The sequence below is a fragment of the Pochonia chlamydosporia genome, chromosome 6 (assembly GCF_001653235.2).
Source record: "Pochonia chlamydosporia 170 chromosome 6, whole genome shotgun sequence".
NCBI lineage: Eukaryota > Fungi > Ascomycota > Sordariomycetes > Hypocreales > Clavicipitaceae > Pochonia > Pochonia chlamydosporia.
Genome location: NC_035795.1, coordinates 1,087,678 through 1,108,013, shown reverse-complemented (window position 1 = coordinate 1,108,013; position 20,336 = coordinate 1,087,678). Strand labels below are relative to the sequence as shown.

The following is a 20,336-nucleotide window of genomic DNA, read 5'->3' as shown; positions in this document are numbered from 1 at the left end:
TTCATTTCACTCTTTGTCTTTTTGAGACCTGACAGTCTCAACCCATTTTGTCAAAAGCCAACAGCCAGGTTATGTCGATGGGCCGTTCCGAGTGTTCGAAGATGTCGGGTCAAGCACCACGGGGCGAATCTTTGAAATAGTTTTCCAGTCGTGCCTGGCCAATAAAATATGTCGTACAGCTCTGTGTTGTTTTCGGTGATGCTTAATTCTGCGCTGGTCGGGCCACATCAAAGTTTGTCACGAATGACCAAAACTTGAACGCCTCCAGGGTAGATGTCTTCCTGACTAGGCGAATCTCGAAGCTACCAAGGCAAACCAGCATTCGGTATGATTGTGTAATGAGATGTGATGTTGCTTGCCATGGATAAATATGTCGAAGTTGGTGTTTGTCATGTGCCGTGTAACCAGTGATGCTCACAGAGCCATCTCCAATCGAATGCCTCAAAGCTACCCGTAAGCGCGCCATCAGCCTCTAGGGACGTAGAAACACAACTTGTCCTGACAAGACCACTGGAAGTGACCATAATAAACGAATGAAACAGACCAAAGCAGAAGTTGTGAATTGAGTTATTTTATTTATGCCGTGTTACACCAAGCACCCTAATCAAACCTACGGATAACTTACTCTCTTTGCTCGTTTTTGTGTCACCGTGGGGCTGAGTTCGCTTTGAGCCTCCCAATATTATCATTCAGCCGACGTCATCTCCAGATTTGACCACCTCACACTTAGGCCCAGGCTGCGCGAGCTACTCTCCACCACATCAGTTCAAACAAACATCCCCTTCACATTAATCCCTTTGCAGCCGACCATTGAAACATGCATATCCTCCCTACGTAACAAGACCGAATCCCGCTCGCCCGCACTGCGACAGCCAATGCTCCCACTCTCGCCATGGAGCACCAACAGAGCTCGTGGGCTGCACAGGCTCCAGCCCCCGAGAAATCGAGCGAACTCTACATAAGAGACCATCCCTACCGATCGATTGCCATTGTATCGTCCTCTCATGCTCTGATTTTGCGATACAGCTCGTCCGCGAGCAGCGATACCCCCCACAATGGGTCGATGACATCTCTCCATTCCAACAAGTCTCGTGGAGCTGCAGACCCCCATGCTGCAAAGTGCATGGTGGAATTTGCCCCGATATCGAGCCAACTGTTGAAAGACTATCGTCCACTGAGTCCTAGACCCGTGTACGGCACCCTGGGCTTGATTGCCGCTAATGGAGAAGTGTTCTTGTCCGTCATCACTCGCGCCATTCGAGCTGCCACTATTCGACTCGGAGAGACTGTGGAAAAGATTTCAACTGTGGACTTTTACTGTCTCAGCAGTGCCGACTATGACGATGTTGTGCCACTGGAATCTATGGAGCCCGAATTCTCCGATGCGATGTCGACATACAGCAGCCAGTCTGGATATGGTCAGACTCTAGGTCGTCGAGAGGTTGCCATGGAGCATCCGTGTCATGAGTTGCGAAAGCTGCTCAGCAATGGTTCGTTCTACTATAGTACTGATTTCGACTTGACAAACAGGCTACAAGATAGGTATGCTTTCCGTGGCGTATCACACGTGTCACCAATACGTTAGAATTCTACTAAATGCTACAGATCCATCAACTCCAATTCGTTCGACATTGACAACTTTGACGACACATATCTGTGGAATTCATTCATGATTCGTCCACTTGTCGAGTTTCGCTCTCGGCTCATGCCCCCGGAGCGAGAAGCCCTAGACTCTTCACGAATTCTCACATCCGCCATCCGGGGATTCTGCAAAACCATGACCATTCCCCAAAGCGCATCTCCCATACGAGAGCCGAGGAACGGAATGCCAAGCTACATGAGCTTGATTTCACGTCTATCATGTCGAAGAGCCGGCACCCGATTCAACTCCCGTGGTATTGATGACGACGGCCACGTAGCAAATTTTGTAGAGACGGAAACGATATTCTGCAGCCCTGCCGGCACCTTGTTCTCATATGTCCAAGTTCGAGGGTCAGTACCAGTATTTTGGGAGCAAGCCGCAGACCTACTACCAGGCAGGCAGAAAATTACCATTACAAGATCACCAGAAGGAACTCAGCCCGCGTTTAACAAACACTTCGAAGACTTGGAACACATCTACGGCGCAGTCCACATCATAAACCTGCTAAGCGACACGAAACCTGCCGAAGTCGAGCTGAGCACACTTTACCGCAACGCCATCCGACATTCTCCACAAAGTCAGTCCAGCAGCGGCTCAGCCGAGCGCGCTTTACTTCTCGAGACGCACTACGATTTCCACGCCGAAACCAAAGGGCCCGCTGGATATGAAGCGGCAAAAGACATCCGACGACATATAGAGGGGTCAACAGATGGATTTGCGTACTTCCTCGCAGAGGAAACAGATGACCCGGCTGAAAAAGACCCTGGCAGCAACCGAGGCCGTATGGTAGTCGTGTTGCAACAGGACGGCGTCTTCCGTACCAACTGCTTGGATTGTCTGGACCGAACAAACCTGATCCAGACGCTAATTTCACAAATGGCCGTCGAGACATTCCTAGCCCATCGAAGCGACTACGCCGCATCCGATTTCTGGATGAGGCACTCAAGTCTCTGGGCAGACAATGGTGACTCCCTCTCCAAAATCTACGCAGGAACAGGTGCACTAAAAACATCATTCACTCGACATGGGAAAATGTCCCTGGCTGGTGCCGTGGCAGATATGCGCAAGTCCGTTCAACGCATATACCACAACAACTTTATCGATCCATCCAGACAAGTGACGATTGACATGCTGCTGGGCCGCCTCATGGGACAAGCACCAGTGCACCTCTTCGACCCCATCAGCGACTACGTTTCCATCGAATTATCCAAACGGAGCGACGAATTCACATCGTCCAGAAACATCACCATCTGGACCGGTACATTCAACCTCAATGGTCGCACAGACGGCATAGGCCACGACCTTTCCCCATGGCTATTCGGACCTATCGCAGATACAGAACAGCCAGACATATACGTCGTCGCCTTCCAAGAGATCGTGGAGTTAAGCCCACAGCAAATCATGAACAGCGACCCCTCGAGAAAGCATCTATGGGAAGAAGCCGTTAAGCGCACACTCAACCAACGACAAGCTGCCCTCGGAGGTGATAAGTACGTCCTCTTACGAAGCGGACAACTAGTTGGAGCTGCTTTGTGCATATTTGTAAAAACATCCATATTGAACAATATCAAAAACGTCGAAGGAAGCGTCAAGAAGACTGGTCTTTCAGGGATGGCCGGCAACAAGGGAGCTGTGGCCATTCGGTTTGATTATGCCAACACGCATATTTGCTTTGTCACGGCGCATCTGGCAGCTGGGTTTTCGAATTATGATGAAAGGAACAGAGATTATGCTACGATTCACCATGGTTTGCGGTTTCAAAGGAATAGAGGGATAGAGGATCATGGTATGACACCTGCTATTTCGTCAGGGATAAGCTGAGCTTTAACTAACATCTGTGTAGATGCCATTATTTGGATGGGCGACTTCAACTACCGCATTGGGCTGGGTTTAGAAGCTGCCAAGGCGCTGATTAAAAAGCGAGACTTGGCGACGCTCTACGAAAATGACCAACTGAATCTCCAGATGGTGGCTGGGCTGTCTTTCCCATTCTACTCTGAGGCCCGCATTAGTTTTATGCCCACGTACAAATTCGACGTAGGATCAGACACCTACGACAGTTCGTAAGTCACCCTTCTACGTAGAACCCTAGTCGTCTGCGCGGTATTAACGAGGTGAAAAAAGTGAAAAGGCTCGGATCCCAGCATGGACAGACCGTATACTTAGAAAAGGCTCTAATCTGCGCCAATTGTCGTATGACTCGGCGCCGCTCAAATTTTCGGACCACCGCCCGGTCTACGCCACGTTCGAATGCAGAGTCAACATTGTTGACGAAGAAACACGCGAAAATATCAGCCGTGAGCTATATCAACGCCGCAAAGCAGATGTTGGCGACCCTACTGCGAATTTGGGTGAAGGCGACGAGTCAGACGACGAGGACTTGATTGGGTACGATTCCATCGAACCTGGTCTTCCGCCCGCGAGTTCAGACCGTCAGAAGTGGTGGCTGGATAATCGACAGCCCGCGCGTGCCCAAGTGCCGGTGCCCAATGGTCGAGATGGACTCCCAATGGCATTGAATCCAAATCGGCCGTCAAATCCATTTGGTCAAAGTGAAGAGCCCGACTGGGTGTCGGTACCGAGACCGTCTCCAGGCCATTCTAGCCTGTCTAGTTCTCCGTATGAGAAAGTGTCGTTACCGAAGACAATGGCTGATCGGGCGCCGGTGCAAAGGAAGCAGCTTCCGCCACCATACGACCCTTCAAGGTTGCCGGCACAAGTTGGACGGCTGCGATTAGATGATGAGCAGAGCATCCGGGGTCAATCTGACATTGGCAAATCTGCTACGCCACCGCCGCCGCCGCCGCCTCCTCGACGACAGACAGCAAATTCGAGACCAAGCACGTCCGGATCTACAGCACCATCCGGCGTCCACCTGGAGAGGACACAGACGCTTCCACCTCTACCCACGACCCCTCGCTCCGCCTCCGTCGCTTCACAAGCATCGCAGGTGTCACAGCTCTCGCAGCAGCTTGCAAGTAGTAAGAGCGGAAAATCTCCCCCTCCAGTAGGCAAGAAGCCCGCCCATCTCGCGACGGGCTCACCTCTATCGAAGACAACAACTGGCTCTACAATAAGCACATCCGCTCGAAGTGACGACATCACACCTGGTCTTCCTGCACGTTCAGAATCTGGCGCATCACAGGCCAGCCTGCATGCATCATTGGCGAGGAAAGCCGTGGCCGTGGCACAGCAGCAAAATTCCTCTCAACCACCATCGTCAATAGCATCAATGGCCGCGAGTGCAAAGGGTGGAGTTCACAAGGGAGCAGCCGGCCCAGCGGGGCACACCAACGGGTTTAATCCTCCACTCCCTAATCGCCACCGGCAGGCGGCTGCAGGATCATCTTCGTCCGTTGACCTGTTAGACTCGATAAATGATGGCGGTGAAGGTATTGGCGGGTGGGAAGCCCTGCAGCCGAGTACCAAACAATAGGATGCAGGGAGTGACGGTTTGCTTTGGACCACTTTGGTCGGATAGGACAGGGGTCGTTGACGCTGGCAAAGACAGCATCCACACGACAGTGCTTTTGGATACATGAAGTGGTTGGAGTGGGGATGACATTGAAATAAATGATGGATGCTACCTTGTCCAGTGGTTTGTCAACGCCACAAACACATGGCATTGCAGCATGGAGGAAGAGAGACACTTAGGAAAAATATGTCAGGGGAATATAGACATGAAATAGACGGTAAAGAGCATCATGGCCTTCAGAAGGACCACTCATGCAATGCTGCACAGAGCATACGCGTTATGACTGTGAAGACGGACTGCATGACAGAAAATGGCGGATATTCTGCCGCGAGGCGCGGGTAATTCACAGAGAACCTGGGGAGGAGAGCCGGTTCAGAAGTTCGGACTCGAAGGCGGCACTGGCCTGGGACACGGATTGCCCGGCATGAATGAGCTGAGCCAGCTCTTGCGAGCTTTGGATACTAGCAAACGACGGCACTAGGGCTTTTCACACGGGTCTAGTGTTAGTAATACAACATGCGCCTCGCCCATGAGATATATTCGTTTTTGGTGAAATGACTTGCTTTGAACTGCTCCACTTACAGCAAAATGCACCACGGATGGCATCTCGTCGTCACAATACTACGATACCAACAGTTGCAGACAACAACACCCAGTGGGTGAGGCGACCCAGTGATATTCGCTCATCACACGGTTGGCAGTGAGGACCGTGACCCAGCTTGTGACGCGAGACGAATTGCCTCAATGCTACCACAGTTAGGACCCTGACAGATTCTTCTCAAAGATATGATACAGCGAGCACATCAGGTGCTGAAATCAAGGACGATTCTAAAAGATACCACAGCTCTCAGTGGTTCACAAAAGCCTTGTACAAGCTGGTCAGTGGGCGTCGATTTGATATTATCAGGGTTTAGTAGTGAACCCTGCTCCTGTTGCATCTCCACAAACGGGATGGTGGCTGGAGATAATATGGGCCTGGACACTGGTATCGCGTTTCTGGTCGGCTGGTAAGTTAGTGCGCGGTATGTTTTGGGTTTGAACCCAATGAACTGGCCCGTACGGTGTTTGTCAGCCACGAAAGACAACCAGTGCACTTGCGGAGCACTTGGAGACAAAGTTCGTGTACAGGCGAACGCTGGTGACGGGTAACGAAACGGTGCCTAGCTGAGAGTCATCAGCTTCTCAGTTCGAAACATAACAAGCCGAACGGAGTCATTCTCTCACCCAAGTGCAAGGGTGAGCAGGCCAAGGACGACAACGAGATCATGGCACGACGGCAGTCAACAGTCAATGTCAATGGACCCTGATGGTGGTCTCACTATTCCTGAGTGAAGCTAGCTGAAGCAGCCTCCAACTCCTCTCTGGGATTGCCAGTGGCACCCCAGACTTTGGGGCTTGAGAAGTCTCCACATGCTCGACCGCGCAGGTGATAAATCGTCAGGCCAAGGCTACTGGGGGCCCATGCTCAGGTGCAGACAGCGTGACAATGCGTCACGGTAGTTGGCTGGTGGTGTGGTGAGTGGCTGCGGTGAATGCCATGGCCTTGGCTGGTACCGCCTCACGATGTCGGCGGCGGCGATGTGGGCGATGTGGGCAACGATGGGTGGGCGTAGGAATTGTCCGAAAATTGAACCAGGTTGAGAGGTTGTCACCACCCACTGAAGCACGCAGGTCGGGGTCTGGACATCACCAGCAAGTGGACTGACAGATGGTTGAAATATTTCCCTCTGTGAGAAGATGGGCAGAATGGGCGTGAAGCTTGTGCATGTGACGAGTTTACAGGTTACAGGAGAGGTCTGGTCTATCAGGCACTGATTGCTCCGGACTCCGTGCCATAAATGTCAACTGGTCTGGTTCTGTGATCGCTTGGGAGTCGCTTCGGAGAGGGAAGGAGCAAGCCGAGCTTGCCTGCTTGTGTTGTGCGGAATGAACCTTCTCTCGTCAGCTGTGCTCCATAATAGCAACTACCTAGGTGCGCAGTCCCACAGATCAATTGATAAGTTACTCGCCATCGTGCCATCACGAGACCAATATCCATTGCTTCGTTCAACCCTCCACAGCTTGGCCTCTGCCCAGCCACGCCACCACCCTGGCCGGCTCACCAATGTCGAACCCCATCTTTGTACCTTGGCATATAACCGATCACCATCGTATGGTGCCAGGGAAGACACTCGACTGTGTATTATGCCTGCTCGTTCACCAATGGGTCGTGCTGTGCTGCGTTGAAGCCCCCCTTTCATGCCCGCAATTAAGCTTCGGCTGGCTACCGAGGCGATCGCCATCGCCCAAGACTTCCGTCAGCTCACTTGAAGCAGGTATCCAGCTTGTCAACCCACCAACGCACCAACCCAACCCTCCACTGCCGTGGTGCGGGAAGTGGCAGAGCTGATTGCCATCCAACAGCCCATACTCCCTGCTACCAGACCAGACCAGACCAGACCAAGACCGACCAGACCAGACCCTACTTGACTCTCCTCAGCAGCTTTGACCCTTCTTCCCGTACTTCACATCTGTCCCGTCCCCAAACAGGCAAAACCTGGACTTACGAACCCAAGGCGTCTCCAGGACGAGTTCAACCCCAGCAGCCCTTAAAGTCGACAGCACCCACCTACTCGAAAATCAGAACGACACACCCAGCGAAGTTCATTTCCCTACGCTCTGCTACTCAAATTTGCCCCAAACTGCATGTCCTCTGCGTGGGAAGCTTGAAACGCTTCTCGTTATCGTCCTTCTCACCACTCGAATACAACCCTGAGTGTCGTCCGGTCCTCTGTGGGCAAACACACGGGCGAGCGTGGTTGAATCGAATCAACCAAATACCGATATTTTTTATTCTACTTTTCGGCTTCGAAACAATTTCAATACCACCGCACCGATAATATCGCTTGCTTTCATTGGGTCTGGTGGACAACGGCACTATAATCCACTGGAACCCACGTACCCTGGTCATCCCCCGATCCCACGCATCCCTCGATTCAAGAAGCTAGCAATCCCGAAGTAACCTTTTTCCACGGAATACTGAGTTCATTTCAATTCCTTTTACCCTACGTCCCCTCAGTACCGGTCAGTTGGTCTTGGTCACCGGCCCGATGGGCACGATCTGAGATCCTGAACACCCTGCAGAACTGACTCAGACAACCGAAATACCTTCTGAACTTCTATCGAACCATATTCTGGGTTAGCACACGACTTACCCACCAACCACCTGCCAGTGCCGCCCCCATTGCATCATAGAGCCTAGTACCAAAAATTTCGATCGTGAGAGCCCTTGCCTGAACACGCGGGGCCGTCCAAGACCAATTTGTTTTCAGTGCGAGGTGAACGAGGGCTGAAAAGGAGTACGGAGCGGAGTATATCTTCTCTTCGATTGGCGATCTTTCCCAGAAGAATCTCTGACACCCTCGATTCCTCACTCTCTTATCTTTTGTTCTGGTTCAGCCTTGCCCTACCAGACAGACCCTCACTCAACTTCACTCCTCGGCACTTGGAGCCGAATCACAACACCATTGCCAGAGTTCGGCATCCCGCAAACTGGCCATGGCTACACAGAGATCAACCATTTCTGCGTCGACGCAGAACCGAATTCTCATATGGCGGTCCGAAGTTGCTTCGGCAATTGACGATGCTGCATCCTCGGCAGCCAGCTCCACCGGCGTAGCTGCCTCTTTCTCAGACACGCACTCATCTGCCGAAAACTCTTTATCACGGCAAAATAGCGGCGGTACCATGTCGCGGGGCCGTCGATTCTGGCGTCGCATTGCTCGCCGTCTGTCAGGTGGCCGCTTCGGTGGCCTTGACGAGGATGAGTTGGATCGTGAGCCGGCCATCAGAACCGCCATGTACCGCGCACCACCACCCCCTCCACCGCCCGTTGATGCGAGAGGTGCCGCCGCCGTTGTCGAAGAAGAAGTAGTTGATCTCGGCGAAGACAGCAGCGATGAAAAGGTCGGTGCAGGTGGCGGCCTAAAGGACAAACAGGAGCGATTAGAAAGGGCCGCTCGCCTATTAGAGCAACAACACGCAGCGACTTCATAAACTTGAACTGGAACTTAACAATGGAGAATGATACCCGGCGTAAAAGGGTCTGATGAATTTTGATAGCCACACAATATGAGACAATGATGAGAAGAAACGATGGGAAGCTTGAACCATGGCGTTTGCATATTGGGCATTTGGTGACGGAGTCTGGCATGATTGCCTCGAATATTCCCTCTTACTGTTTTGTATCTATAGTTATTTAGCATAATCGGTAAATCATACATATTCATACACACAAAGTCGACTGTGAATTAATTGCCTGGACCATCAACGGCAAAACATTCTACGATAATCACATATCATGGAAATAGTTTAGATTTTTATTTCTTGTTCATTGACCCATGCCTAAAGTGCAACTAGACCACTCTCCCGGTAGCACCGAATCACAGACACAAAACGTTCGGTCCCAAATTGAAACGTACTAGTTTCTCCATCCACAATCCAGCTCCTACAAGTCCGAGCCGCCCGGTAACGAGACAAAGCGGTGTCCTTCATCCCTCACTCATTATCGGCCATGGCGAACGGTATAAGTAATTTTTAGTTTGTGCGGGGGGGATGAAACCAAGATGCAAAAGCCACGATACGATTCCTTCTCTCCCGAGAGAGACTGGGCCATAGTGTAGGAGGAAACCGGGTAGCCAGCAACTAAAAATAACAAATATAACAATAGTGGAAGGGGGACGAAAAGAGAAAAACCAAGAAACAACAATAACAACATTTGCATTGACTCGATTCGACGAGTCGTCAAACCAAACATGTAAAACAACGACACCAAGGCAAACCTTCTCCTGGGGGAGGGCATCATCCGCAGTACTAGAAGTACCCGGTAAAACCAACACACCAGTATGTAGAGTCCCTAGCGTGAGAAGAGACTAAACTAACCAGCAGAAGGCTTTTGGTCCAAAACAAAAAGGGGTGAAGCCGGACAAAAGACGTACGGAACCATGCCTTGACATAGCCCAATTTCCATTTTCCCTAGTCGATTAAAAAAAAAAAAGGACCAACATGACCCCTCCACCCGATTGCCGTAAAATAAAGTATCAACGCATCTGCGCACCGGCGCAATATTCACCTGCCTGCCAGACCCTAAAAACACGATCCGGTTGTTCTCGCGCATGAATAAGGGGGTTCATGCGGGAACAAGCCGGCCCAAACATCGCATCTCGGTACCATTTTTGCCGAAATGCTCATGATATCGATGATGTGAGAAAAGAATTTAGTTGGTGGCCTCAGGCGCGGGCTCATCGGCCTTCGTTTCCTCAGCAGGCTTGTCTGCGGCCTCGCCTTCCTCCTTCTTTGGGGCATCGGCGGCACCAGCGCCCTCAGCTTCGGCGTTGTCAGATGAAGTCCACAACGTCAAGTTGTCGCGCAGCAGCTGCATAATAAGAGTGCTGTCGCGGTAGGACTCCTCTGAGAGCGAGTCGAGCTCGGCAATAGCATCGTCGAAGGCCTGCTTGGCGAGGTGGCAAGCGCGGTCAGGCGAGTTGAGAATCTCGTAGTAGAAGACCGAGAAATTAAGAGCCAGACCCAGGCGGATGGGGTGGGTGGGGGTGAGATCAGTCTGAGCAACATCGGTGGCATTCTGAAGTTTTTTACAGACGGTTAGCAACAAGAACGTGCAGCATGGAAGAGCGAACTGTCATGTGCCACAGCAAATAGACGACGTATTGGGTGGTGGCATGCTGTGCGACATTTTACGAACCTTGTAGGCCTCGTGGGCAGCGGTGGCAGCGCCCTTGCGCTTCTCACCAGAGGCGAACTCAGCGAGGTATCGGTGGTAGTCACCCTTCCTATAAGAGGGGGAAAATAAAGGTTAGCCATCTGTGGACATGGCTTGTGGAGGCAAGGAGTTGGCCTAAAGCTGGGGGCTTCGGGTTTCACATACATCTTGTGATAGAAAACCTTGGATTCGCCAGAAGCGGCGTTGGGAATAAGCGACTCATCCAGAACCTGGAGGACATCCTCGCAGACTTTCTCCAGCTCGAGCTCGATCTTAGACCGGTACTCCTTAATGGTGGAGACGTGCTTATCAGAACCCTTGGACTCCTCCTTTTGCTCAATGGAGGAGATGATGCGCCACGAAGCACGGCGAGTGCCAACGACGTTCTTGTAGGCAACAGAGAGGAGGTTACGCTCGTCGACGGTCAGTTCGCCACCAAGCTTGGCAACTTCCTTCATATAGGTGACCATCTCATCGTAGCGCTCAGCCTGTTCGCAAAGGCGGGCGAGGAAGGTCTTGCTATAGTTTCCATCGAGAAAAGTGTCAGTGTTTCCGAATCAGCGGCGCGAGGATGCAAATCTCAGGGGAAAAGATGATAATTCCCCGGAAGGAGTCAAGGCGGACGAACCTTTCACGCTAGAGAGAAGAAATATCGTCAGCAACATGTAACAATGGATCAAAGCGTAAACAAGGAGTTGTGGAAAGAGGGGAAACAAGGGAGCCACGAGCCGTCTGGCAGCAAAGATTGATCAAAAAGGCTCATACATGGCAAGGAAAACATCGTAATTAGACAAAGCCGCAGTCACGAACTTGCGCAGCCGCGCTGGCGGACAAGATGAGGCAATAGACGACATCAGCCGCAACAGTGGTGGGAGTTGGAGAGGAGGTGAGGGAGGGGGAAACAGCATCAGCTAAGAACCTACCTCAGTAGCCATTTTTGTGGATGGAGAGATAACGGGGGAGAAAGTGTCGAGAAAAGTGTGAAGAGAGATTCAAAAAAAGATGATGCGAGAGAAATGTGGAAAAAAGCGTGTTCGGGGGGTCTGTAGATAAGGCGTCGAAGGGGACAAGATGAGGGGGTGTTGTTTGTATTTTGGATTGTGGATTCTTTGGAAGCACGAGGATTTGGTAGGTTTTTGGCAGCAGACCTGAAGTGACCAGGCCAGAGAGACCGGACTGGAGAGGGAGGGAGGGGGGGGGACCCTTTCGGGGCGGAGCTGGGCAGAACTTGGAGGAAGGCGGCTGGGACAGACTTGGACTGACAGGCTGAACCAGACCAGGCCAGGCCAGACCTGACAAGGACCTTGACTTCAGATGTTGGCCAGACACGGCCGCACCTCAACATCTGGTGCTGTGTTGTTGCTAGCACTGACCACAAAGTACATACTGACTGATTTTTGCAGACATGCTCACAGACAGACGGGCAGAGAGACTCAAGTGTTCGAGTGAGCAGTGACCAATGCGCAAGCTCAACGTCCAGTTCACTCCATGTCTCGACCAACTCATTTGAACTGCCTGTCCATTTGCAGCTGGGCCATGAATGATGGCTGTTTGTTTGTTATTATGTTCCGGATCTGCTCTGCTCTGCTCTGCTCTGCGTGGCTCGAGCTCGCGGCCTTGTCCGACTGCTCTTCATCTCAACAGAGGGAAGAAGCTAGCTAGCTAGCCGAGTCTACGCAGAAACAACCCCTAGTAGATCACGGAGTACATTTGAGAGATACTTGACGTTTGAAATTGTACGAGCGTCTGGTCGCAAGCCCAACTGTCGCAACCCAGCCCAGTTTGACACGGCGAAATATCTTGCTCTTGCTCGTGCTCATCTCAAGCCCCCATGATGCCACCACCAACTCCACGCACCACTCACCTGTCTCTCGCTCCCTCCCTGGTGCTTCCTCCCAAAGCAGAGTGAAAAGCTCATCTGGCCAGGTGAGCACCCAGCGGCAACCACAACTCAACACCGGGACTGGGACCGTGGATTGGACCAGGCATGGACTGAACAGACTGGGGATGTGGACGGACGCCAGCGGGCTGGGCCACTGGTGGAGCCGCGTGTGCAGTCCGGCTCCTATGTTGTGGACATCTAGATGATTGTGGGCGAACGAGGCCAATGTGGATACCAACATCTGAACCTGGAACATGGATGCTCTTGAACATTGAAAAAGCTGCGTTTGTGGCCGAGGGGCGAGAGAGGGGGAAGCCTCAACGGCTTTGCACCTGTCGGGCCACTCAACTGCCAAAAAACGTCAAACAGCATCAGACGGAATCCGATAGACGGAGCAGCTGTGAGAAGACAAGATGCCAGTGATGTTGAGCTTTGCCGAAGGTGCTAGAAGAGTCACAACCAGATTCGATGCTTCATGCTGTCGATAGGATTCGCCATTCCCAGGCAATCGACTCGAGCAATCGGATATTTCGCGAACGATCTCAGTCCATGTATTGTACTCCGTACAGGGTACCGGGAATATGACTGCAAGCAACAAAGCAATATATGCATCCTTTCGTGCCTTGCTCTTGCCTTGCCCTGCTTTGCTTGTGACTGCCCAAGGCATCGAAGCAACATGCTCCCTGACACTTGCCTTAGGTCGAGTTGAAAACTTGACACTTGACTTCAAATGTCAACATCTTCCAATGTTGATGCCAACAGTGCGCTTCTCAGCTCGACCCCAACTCCAAATCAAGCATCATTGCCCAATCACGCCAGTTGATGCGGGATGCCTCGCGCCATGCGTGTTGTGCCAATAACCCTCACTCCATTCGTTTGTCTCCGGTTGACCTCAGTCACCTCGTCCCTCCCTTGTGCATGAAGGCCATGCGTCTATCCATGTCCCGAATTCCATATCACAGATCAGACCCGCCCTCGTGGTTCTTCAAGACCTCACGTATTCTGAGGCTCTGTTATTGTCTACCCTTCATATGGCATGACCGTCAACGGGGGAAGGGACTCCTCAGAAACCTTGCCATCATCTAGGCCAAACAAGCGGCGTTATCCATCTGGCTATGACAGAACAGGCTCTCCTTGTGCGAACTGTGCTTACTCTCTAAAGACTAATATCTGTGATAGGGTACCTGGGTAATAATCACAAGCCTCTGCCAGCAACAGCTCTTGGCCTGGTGATCTCATCAATCCCAGGCCCCCACCAGAAGAAGAATAACACAACTGCGACACGACGTCGGGAAGCCAACACGTCCAATCCAATCAACCTACCACAGTCACTTTAGTTTCCAATATGTTGACGCCGCAATGCAACATTAGAATACTCCGTGCGATTGAGAACCAGTACCTGCGGCCCGGGCTAATGAATAATGCCACTCCACCAGTCAACAGTCCAGTCCAACGGAACACCAACACAACGGCCGAAGCTAGACAGGGTCGTCAGGAAACGAGCGCCTAGTGAGCGCCAGAATTGACATTTCTCCAACAAACAGCTCTTCTCGGCTGTGTGAAATCATTGGGCATTGCCCAAACAAGAACCCTGTCACCTCATTCTTCATTTCGTGTTTGTGCTCTCATGACCTTGCACCCAGGAAATGTTTGAAAGAGAGGCTCTTCACACGAGCACAATATTTTGCTCATCACCGCTGATCCAGCACTTTGCAACAACGCGGCATTGTTTATTGGCTTTGGTCGGCTAGGTTTGATTTTCTTGGCTTGTAGGGGAGAGACGCCCCCAGTCTGACTGCAAGGTGCTCCTCATGTTGACTCTGGTCATCATATATCAAAGCAAACACAAACCTGCAGATCTAATTCTTGTTTTTCTGTGCTACGTACTATCTACTATGCCATGTTAGGTACTGCGAGCCGTATCCTCAACGTGGAACGGTACCATTTATCAAATTGAGAAGAGGTGCTGTCTCATGAATCTCTGCAACAAGGCTCAAACAAAGCGCCATCTCATCGCCAGGGTCCTGCGCAACGCTTTCAATCTCACATGATGACCCCCGTCAAGCTTGCTAGCCCAACCAGCTTGGTGAACGGACAGAATCAAAACTCCCGCAAGGGGGTCTGTGGTGGCAATTTCCCAGACGCCAGGTCAACGATGTGACTCATTTCGTCATGGCTACCCCTCCCTGCCGCACTCGTCCTTGATTCTCGCACGAACAACGGAATGCTTCATCACTATCGCGTGGCTCAGCCTCGGGGTGCTGAGGTATGACGCCGTGATTGCAGGCAGCCGCATGCGCCCACTCATTTGGGCAGTCTGGTGAGAGGATCGATCACCAGTGTGACACTCCCGCATTTGGTTGGCCATCGTTGCTGAGATCTGCAGCTGGGGGCAAAAGGGTTTGGCCATACTCAAGTATGCTCTAACAAGTCACAATGCATGGTTGTTGTTTACGTGATATCAGGTACATTTGGTTGGTCGATACTTTTGACCTCCCTGTGCGTTCCACAGCTGACCCTTGTTGGTGAGATTCCACGTTTTGTCGACCAGACAGTGAGCAAACCATTTGGGTTAAGTGGAATTGCTGCGTCCACCGAGATGTGCCTCAAACAGGAGAATACAATCCACCACTTTTGGACGTCGCTGTAAAGGAATTATGCATAGGCTTATGTAAACAAACTGTCAAGTAACATGTCCAACGTGAAACGTCAAGCCGATCCCTGTGCTACCTGAAGTTCTCGGTTGTTGACAGATTTATGAACAACATTGGCCGTGTTATGCAAATACTCCCGGATTATAATACCACATTCTGAAAATATATAACAGGAATAACGTACCTCCCTACAGGTAGTACCGCGGGGTTTGCTAACGCCCATATGCTAAGTAAGCGGCTATATCCTAAGGTAATGCAAAAGGCATGAGCAATGCTATCTCAAATAGGAACAAGAGTCTGCTGCTGAGTAGAGTGTCGATGTGAACTGCTCCAGTTCCGCCTGTTCGTCTGCGCAGAGACTAGGACGGGACAGTTCGGCCGTTTTTCTTTGTTTTATGAATAGTAATATAGCTATAATTTTAGTCAATTATTCTTATTAACTACACACGGCCACACAACGTAGCTACCTACAAACAACAGAACAAAGCTATTGCTTAAGGATCGACTGGCTACGTTCTAAACTGTATCTTAAGCGGAATGACCAGTTGGATACTATGCACCTCATCGCCACAATGGCTGCCAGAACATACTGCACATGATGAATTCCCCTTCCTGAGACCCAGGAGATCTACGTCCTTGCACGTTAGTCTAGCTGTTATTGACTAAAGTGAAACCGCGACATAGTTTGATAGATAGGCCGTTAATTTGCTTGGGTGCTCGATGCCACGAATATCAGTCTAAAATACCGACACCAAGACTTATCTCTGCATTAGTGTTATGATTGGTAAAGCGCGGTTCTTTCAGCTAACTACCCTACTGTTCGAGGTCGACAGACGGCTCTGCTACGTCGGGATCACTCAATGAAACAAGCCGCTCATGAAGAGAGTGCCTTTATAAGTCGCTCCATCCAGTGTAAAGTATGGTTTACAACAAAATTGCAACACCGGTCATCATGGCCATCATGCCTCGGGCAACTGCAACATAAACATGCTCCTCATTATGGGTATCTAGCTTTCCAAAAGGCTATGCAATAAAAAAACAGTACAAGTTTCACCATCTCACCAATAACGTCCCCATCATATCCTTACAACTCATCCGACTCGAATCCCTCCGCCCAACCTCGTCCCCAGTTCGCCGGATCACCACCAGGCACACACAGCCCCAACCTCCAGAAATAGTCTCGATGCGCAAAGAACAGCTGCCAAAGCTTAAGACGAGTGGGCAACGTTCTCGCAGCAATGTACTCCTCAATAGAAGGAGATGCCCGCGCAAAGTGAAGCAGGCGTCGCACATCCTCGAGCAGAGTGGTCTCGGCACCGGCGCTACACTGCGGATCGGTGTCACCAACACAGGTTCGTACATCAATCTCGGTAGGTTGAAGCTCTTGTTTGGATATGTAAATCTCTCCTCCGTGGGGTTTGTATCCCCATTCGTCGAGGGGCAGGAGGGGAACCGGATCGTTGTTGTGAGTTACACGGCGGTAGGACCTGTGCTCCAGGTTGGATGGGCCGTCTAGGTGGAAGGCTTTGTCGATGAAGCGAGCTAGCTGGTAGTTGCCTACGCGGGGCTCGCCAAACGTCGTGACAAGGAGGTTGTCCCAGCCGAGAGATAGCTTCAGCTCCAGCGCTGCAAGGCAGGCTACGGCGCCTCCGAGGCTGTGCCCGACTAATTGGATTTGATAGCCTGGGTATTTCCTCTTGAGCGCTTTGAGTTCCGGGATGACTGTTGTCCTGGCCATCCGCCATGATTGCAGGAAGCCCATGTGCACAGTGCAGTTGTTGCACTTTCGACGAAGAGTCTGCTGGGAGTCCTTGTCGTCATCGTCGGGAGCGGGATACGGTACATATTCCTGCGGGATGGTGCCCAGGTCTACGATGGTGTTGGCGATGCTGTATGTGCCGCGGAAAGCAACGATGATGGCTCCTTTTTTATCAGAGGCCGTTTCCGCTTTAGATTTTGAATTCGCCTTGCCGTGGTCTAACGCAATGTACCCGCAGCTGTCGCCCATGAGAAACCCTGTGCTCCACGTGGTGGTCAACGAAATATCAGGGAATTCCTTGCATCGCGACAGACAATGGAATGGTTTGTGGATGCCGGTATTGCCGATGCAGTATGAGATGTCTACCAATCTAGACAGACGCTCAAGACTGGCGAATAATGAGGTCGAGATATTTGACGGTGACGGTGGATGATGCGGTGACTGAGACGAGTCTATGACGTGGTGTTGGTTTGAGTGAGCGTGAGCCAACTGCGCCCACAGCAGAGGCTGGACCAAGGTCCAAGACCGCATAGTAGATGCTTGGCCGTGGTATATCGTATCACTGCGATTACAATATCAACGAACGTTGATTTCCCAGCCGCCTTGAGGGGTGGTTCATCTGGTGTTGTCGCTCCCCAACAAACGTTTCTGCTCCTTCAGCCACAAAACCGTCGCGCAACAGCCTGGGGTTTCTGTGGATTCGGATCGGCAAACGGTAGGATCGTCAATCGGAGGTCGGAAAGAGCAATTAGCAGATGCAGCGCATATTGATTGACGATAGATTGCAAGGGACGAGTAGGTTAAAATACAATCACAATTTCAGGAGGAAAAAAACAGCAGCTACTGTGAAACGGTGAGAAAAGCAAAAGTTGGTCAGCCTCTGCACAAAGGCTGACTGACTGGATGAGGTCTCGTGACTACTTGGACTAATTCATCACCCGCCGAGGCGGTACGGGCATTTCCATGCGCCAACAGGTGAAAAAATGCGGAGGGAAGAGGGGCGACGAGACTGCAAGTGCACTTGGCACCGGACCAGCCCTGCTTTGGAAAAGGCCGGCAAGCCAAGCCGTGCAGGGGATGCGGCCAGGGAACATTGAATCATGCGGCGAGTTATTGGTTGCAGGGGATGATGTGGCCACGGGTAAAGTTATTGTCAAGTTATTTTTGGATGGGATGCAAACCTGACTGACATTTTTGTTACTCAAGGGTGCACGGGTGACGATATTGCTTCCAGCGAGGATGATGAATAACGACCAACGTGTATGCCAATCTGGGACTTGAATTTGCAACAAGACTCTGTCTATAATAGCGTGTCGAAATCGTACACTCCTAAGGATGCATGTCTCCATGCGATCAAGGCGCTGTCTCCCCCCTTTCCAACACGGGTGACTCGACACCCATGAATGGAATGGACGTGAGGCGAGCGCAGAACAATATATACCGGGAAAAGCGAATCCATCAATCGAACGTCATTGGCTAGGAATTTGCAATCCTCATTAACATGACACTTTCGATCTCTTTATCCACCGCATCAACCACCTTTCGCCAACAACCTTAGTTGGCCAGGTCGAAGGACCAAGCCACGCCGCGTCTGTTGTGTCGAATCACACGGCCATGCTTAATAGGGTTGATGCTGGTGAAGATGCCCCTATGGTCGGTAGAATTGGTCTGGCAAGTGTTGAGGCCGCAAGACAGAGGAATATGAGTCGTCCCTGAGGCCTCATACTCGGAGTGTCTAACGAATGTCAGTATACAAAATAAAGCAACGGCCGTCACGCCACGACGATGCAAGACAAGAAAACATAAAACTTACCCCTTTGCATCAGGGCACACCTTCTGAATCATGGACAACTTCTTATGCCTGTTCTGCCAGACAAAGCTCACATCCTTGTTCGTGCAAGCATATCTCGGCAAGCCGCCGCTGTTGGCAGAAACCACAGGCTTAGACAAAGGCCCGTACTCACATGCCGTCGACGAATTGGTCGCCTTGTTGAGAAACGTAAACTTGTACGAGGTCAGGCTGTGTCCGGTGTTGTTCGTCGTGGCGGTAAAGTCCCTGACGTGGTACTCTGAAGGCAGGACGCAGTGGTGCTTGCCGTGCTTGGCTTTCTCGACGAGGTCCGCGGGAGGAGTATACGCCAGTTGAGAAGCGAGAGTGGCTGGCAAGGCGGCCAGAAAGAGGAGAGAGAACTTCATTTTGTGTTTTTTTTGTGGTATATCCTGATGACTTGCACCAGGGGAGAGAACTGTCAAAGTTCTGTACTGAAAGGGACGAAAGAAAGAAAAGGAAAAAGGAACCTACGGATACCGATGGTTTATAGAGAAAGGAAAGGAATATAGTTTATCTAGGATGAGAGAAAAGGGAAGGAGAACAGATATATTTAAAAGAAGGCAGAAGAGTAATGGCCAAGGGGGCGTGGATAATATGGCTCCATTGTGTAAGTCGTGTGCAACACATCACTTCCTGATGTGGCCACCGTAGGCAGGTGAGTCGGCAGCCAGCAAACATTGATACCAGCGGTACTTTACACCTTGTACATAAAGTCCGTTGGCAAGAAAAGCCGGCTTGCTGGCGAGGTTGAAGAATACACTCCCTGTTCACACCACGGCGAGGATGCATGTCGATGGAGTACAGGGACGGTGGCGTCGGTGGGAACGTGGATAGCGTGCATAAAAGATGGTGCGTATGGCTTTTGCTTTCATACATGAAGATATTTATTTTGGGTTCTACGGGGAAAATGGGCTCTGATGCTGTTACAAGAATTCGCGCTCTTGGGTGGCTTTTCTGCTTTGCGCCTTGAGCTGTTTCTGCTACGTGGACCTGCGGTGAAGATTGTGAAGATGGTCATGGCGATGAATTTTCAACATCGTCTGGTGCTGTAATGTACGGGGCTGCACATTCGGAAGAGTATTACTAGGAACTGGCATGGTAAATGGATCGTCGTTGGATGCTGACGACAAGGAGCAATAGCCAGCCCTGTCGATCGTGCAACCCTGCATGTGCTCAAGTATGCCTACATATGTACACGTATGCAGGCCTGACTGTCGTTACCTTGGTGCGCCGGCGATGCAACGCGGTGCTGAGAATGCTACATGCCGACAATCACGATGACCTTTTCTGGTACTCTGAATTTTCACATGCGCTCGACTATGTCGGCAATCACGA

At 51.2% G+C, this 20,336-nt stretch overlaps 5 protein-coding genes across 5 annotated transcripts; 2 read left to right on the top strand and 3 right to left on the bottom strand.

Moving 5' to 3' along the window:
• Positions 1 to 892: 892 nt before the first annotated feature.
• On the top strand, positions 893 to 5,078 carry VFPPC_09221 (SacI domain and endonuclease/exonuclease/phosphatase family protein; the record flags this gene model as incomplete). Its single annotated transcript, XM_018287793.1, has 4 exons — positions 893 to 1,542; positions 1,606 to 3,428; positions 3,486 to 3,705; positions 3,767 to 5,078. 4 exons carry the CDS (start codon positions 893 to 895, stop codon positions 5,076 to 5,078), a joined length of 4,005 nt encoding a protein of 1,334 aa, XP_018140947.1.
• A 3,576-nt stretch (positions 5,079 to 8,654) lies between these two features.
• Positions 8,655 to 9,152, top strand: VFPPC_14560 (hypothetical protein; the record flags this gene model as incomplete). The annotated part of the gene is made up of 1 exon (XM_018292328.1): positions 8,655 to 9,152. One exon carries the CDS (start codon positions 8,655 to 8,657, stop codon positions 9,150 to 9,152), a length of 498 nt encoding a protein of 165 aa, XP_018140948.1.
• Positions 9,153 to 10,371: 1,219 nt separating this feature from the next.
• VFPPC_09222 (hypothetical protein) lies at positions 10,372 to 11,810 on the bottom strand (the record flags this gene model as incomplete). The annotated part of the gene is made up of 5 exons (XM_018287794.1): positions 10,372 to 10,737; positions 10,858 to 10,945; positions 11,041 to 11,394; positions 11,504 to 11,511; positions 11,799 to 11,810. 5 exons carry the CDS (start codon positions 11,808 to 11,810, stop codon positions 10,372 to 10,374), a joined length of 828 nt encoding a protein of 275 aa, XP_018140949.1.
• A 4,685-nt stretch (positions 11,811 to 16,495) lies between these two features.
• On the bottom strand, positions 16,496 to 17,701 carry VFPPC_09224 (triacylglycerol lipase FGL2; the record flags this gene model as incomplete). The annotated part of the gene is made up of 1 exon (XM_018287795.1): positions 16,496 to 17,701. The coding sequence occupies one exon, from the start codon at positions 17,699 to 17,701 to the stop codon at positions 16,496 to 16,498; it is 1,206 nt and encodes a 401-aa protein (XP_018140950.1).
• Positions 17,702 to 18,724: 1,023 nt separating this feature from the next.
• Positions 18,725 to 19,366, bottom strand: VFPPC_09225 (hypothetical protein; the record flags this gene model as incomplete). Its single annotated transcript, XM_018287796.1, has 2 exons — positions 18,725 to 18,905; positions 18,984 to 19,366. 2 exons carry the CDS (start codon positions 19,364 to 19,366, stop codon positions 18,725 to 18,727), a joined length of 564 nt encoding a protein of 187 aa, XP_018140951.1.
• Positions 19,367 to 20,336: the final 970 nt, after the last annotated feature.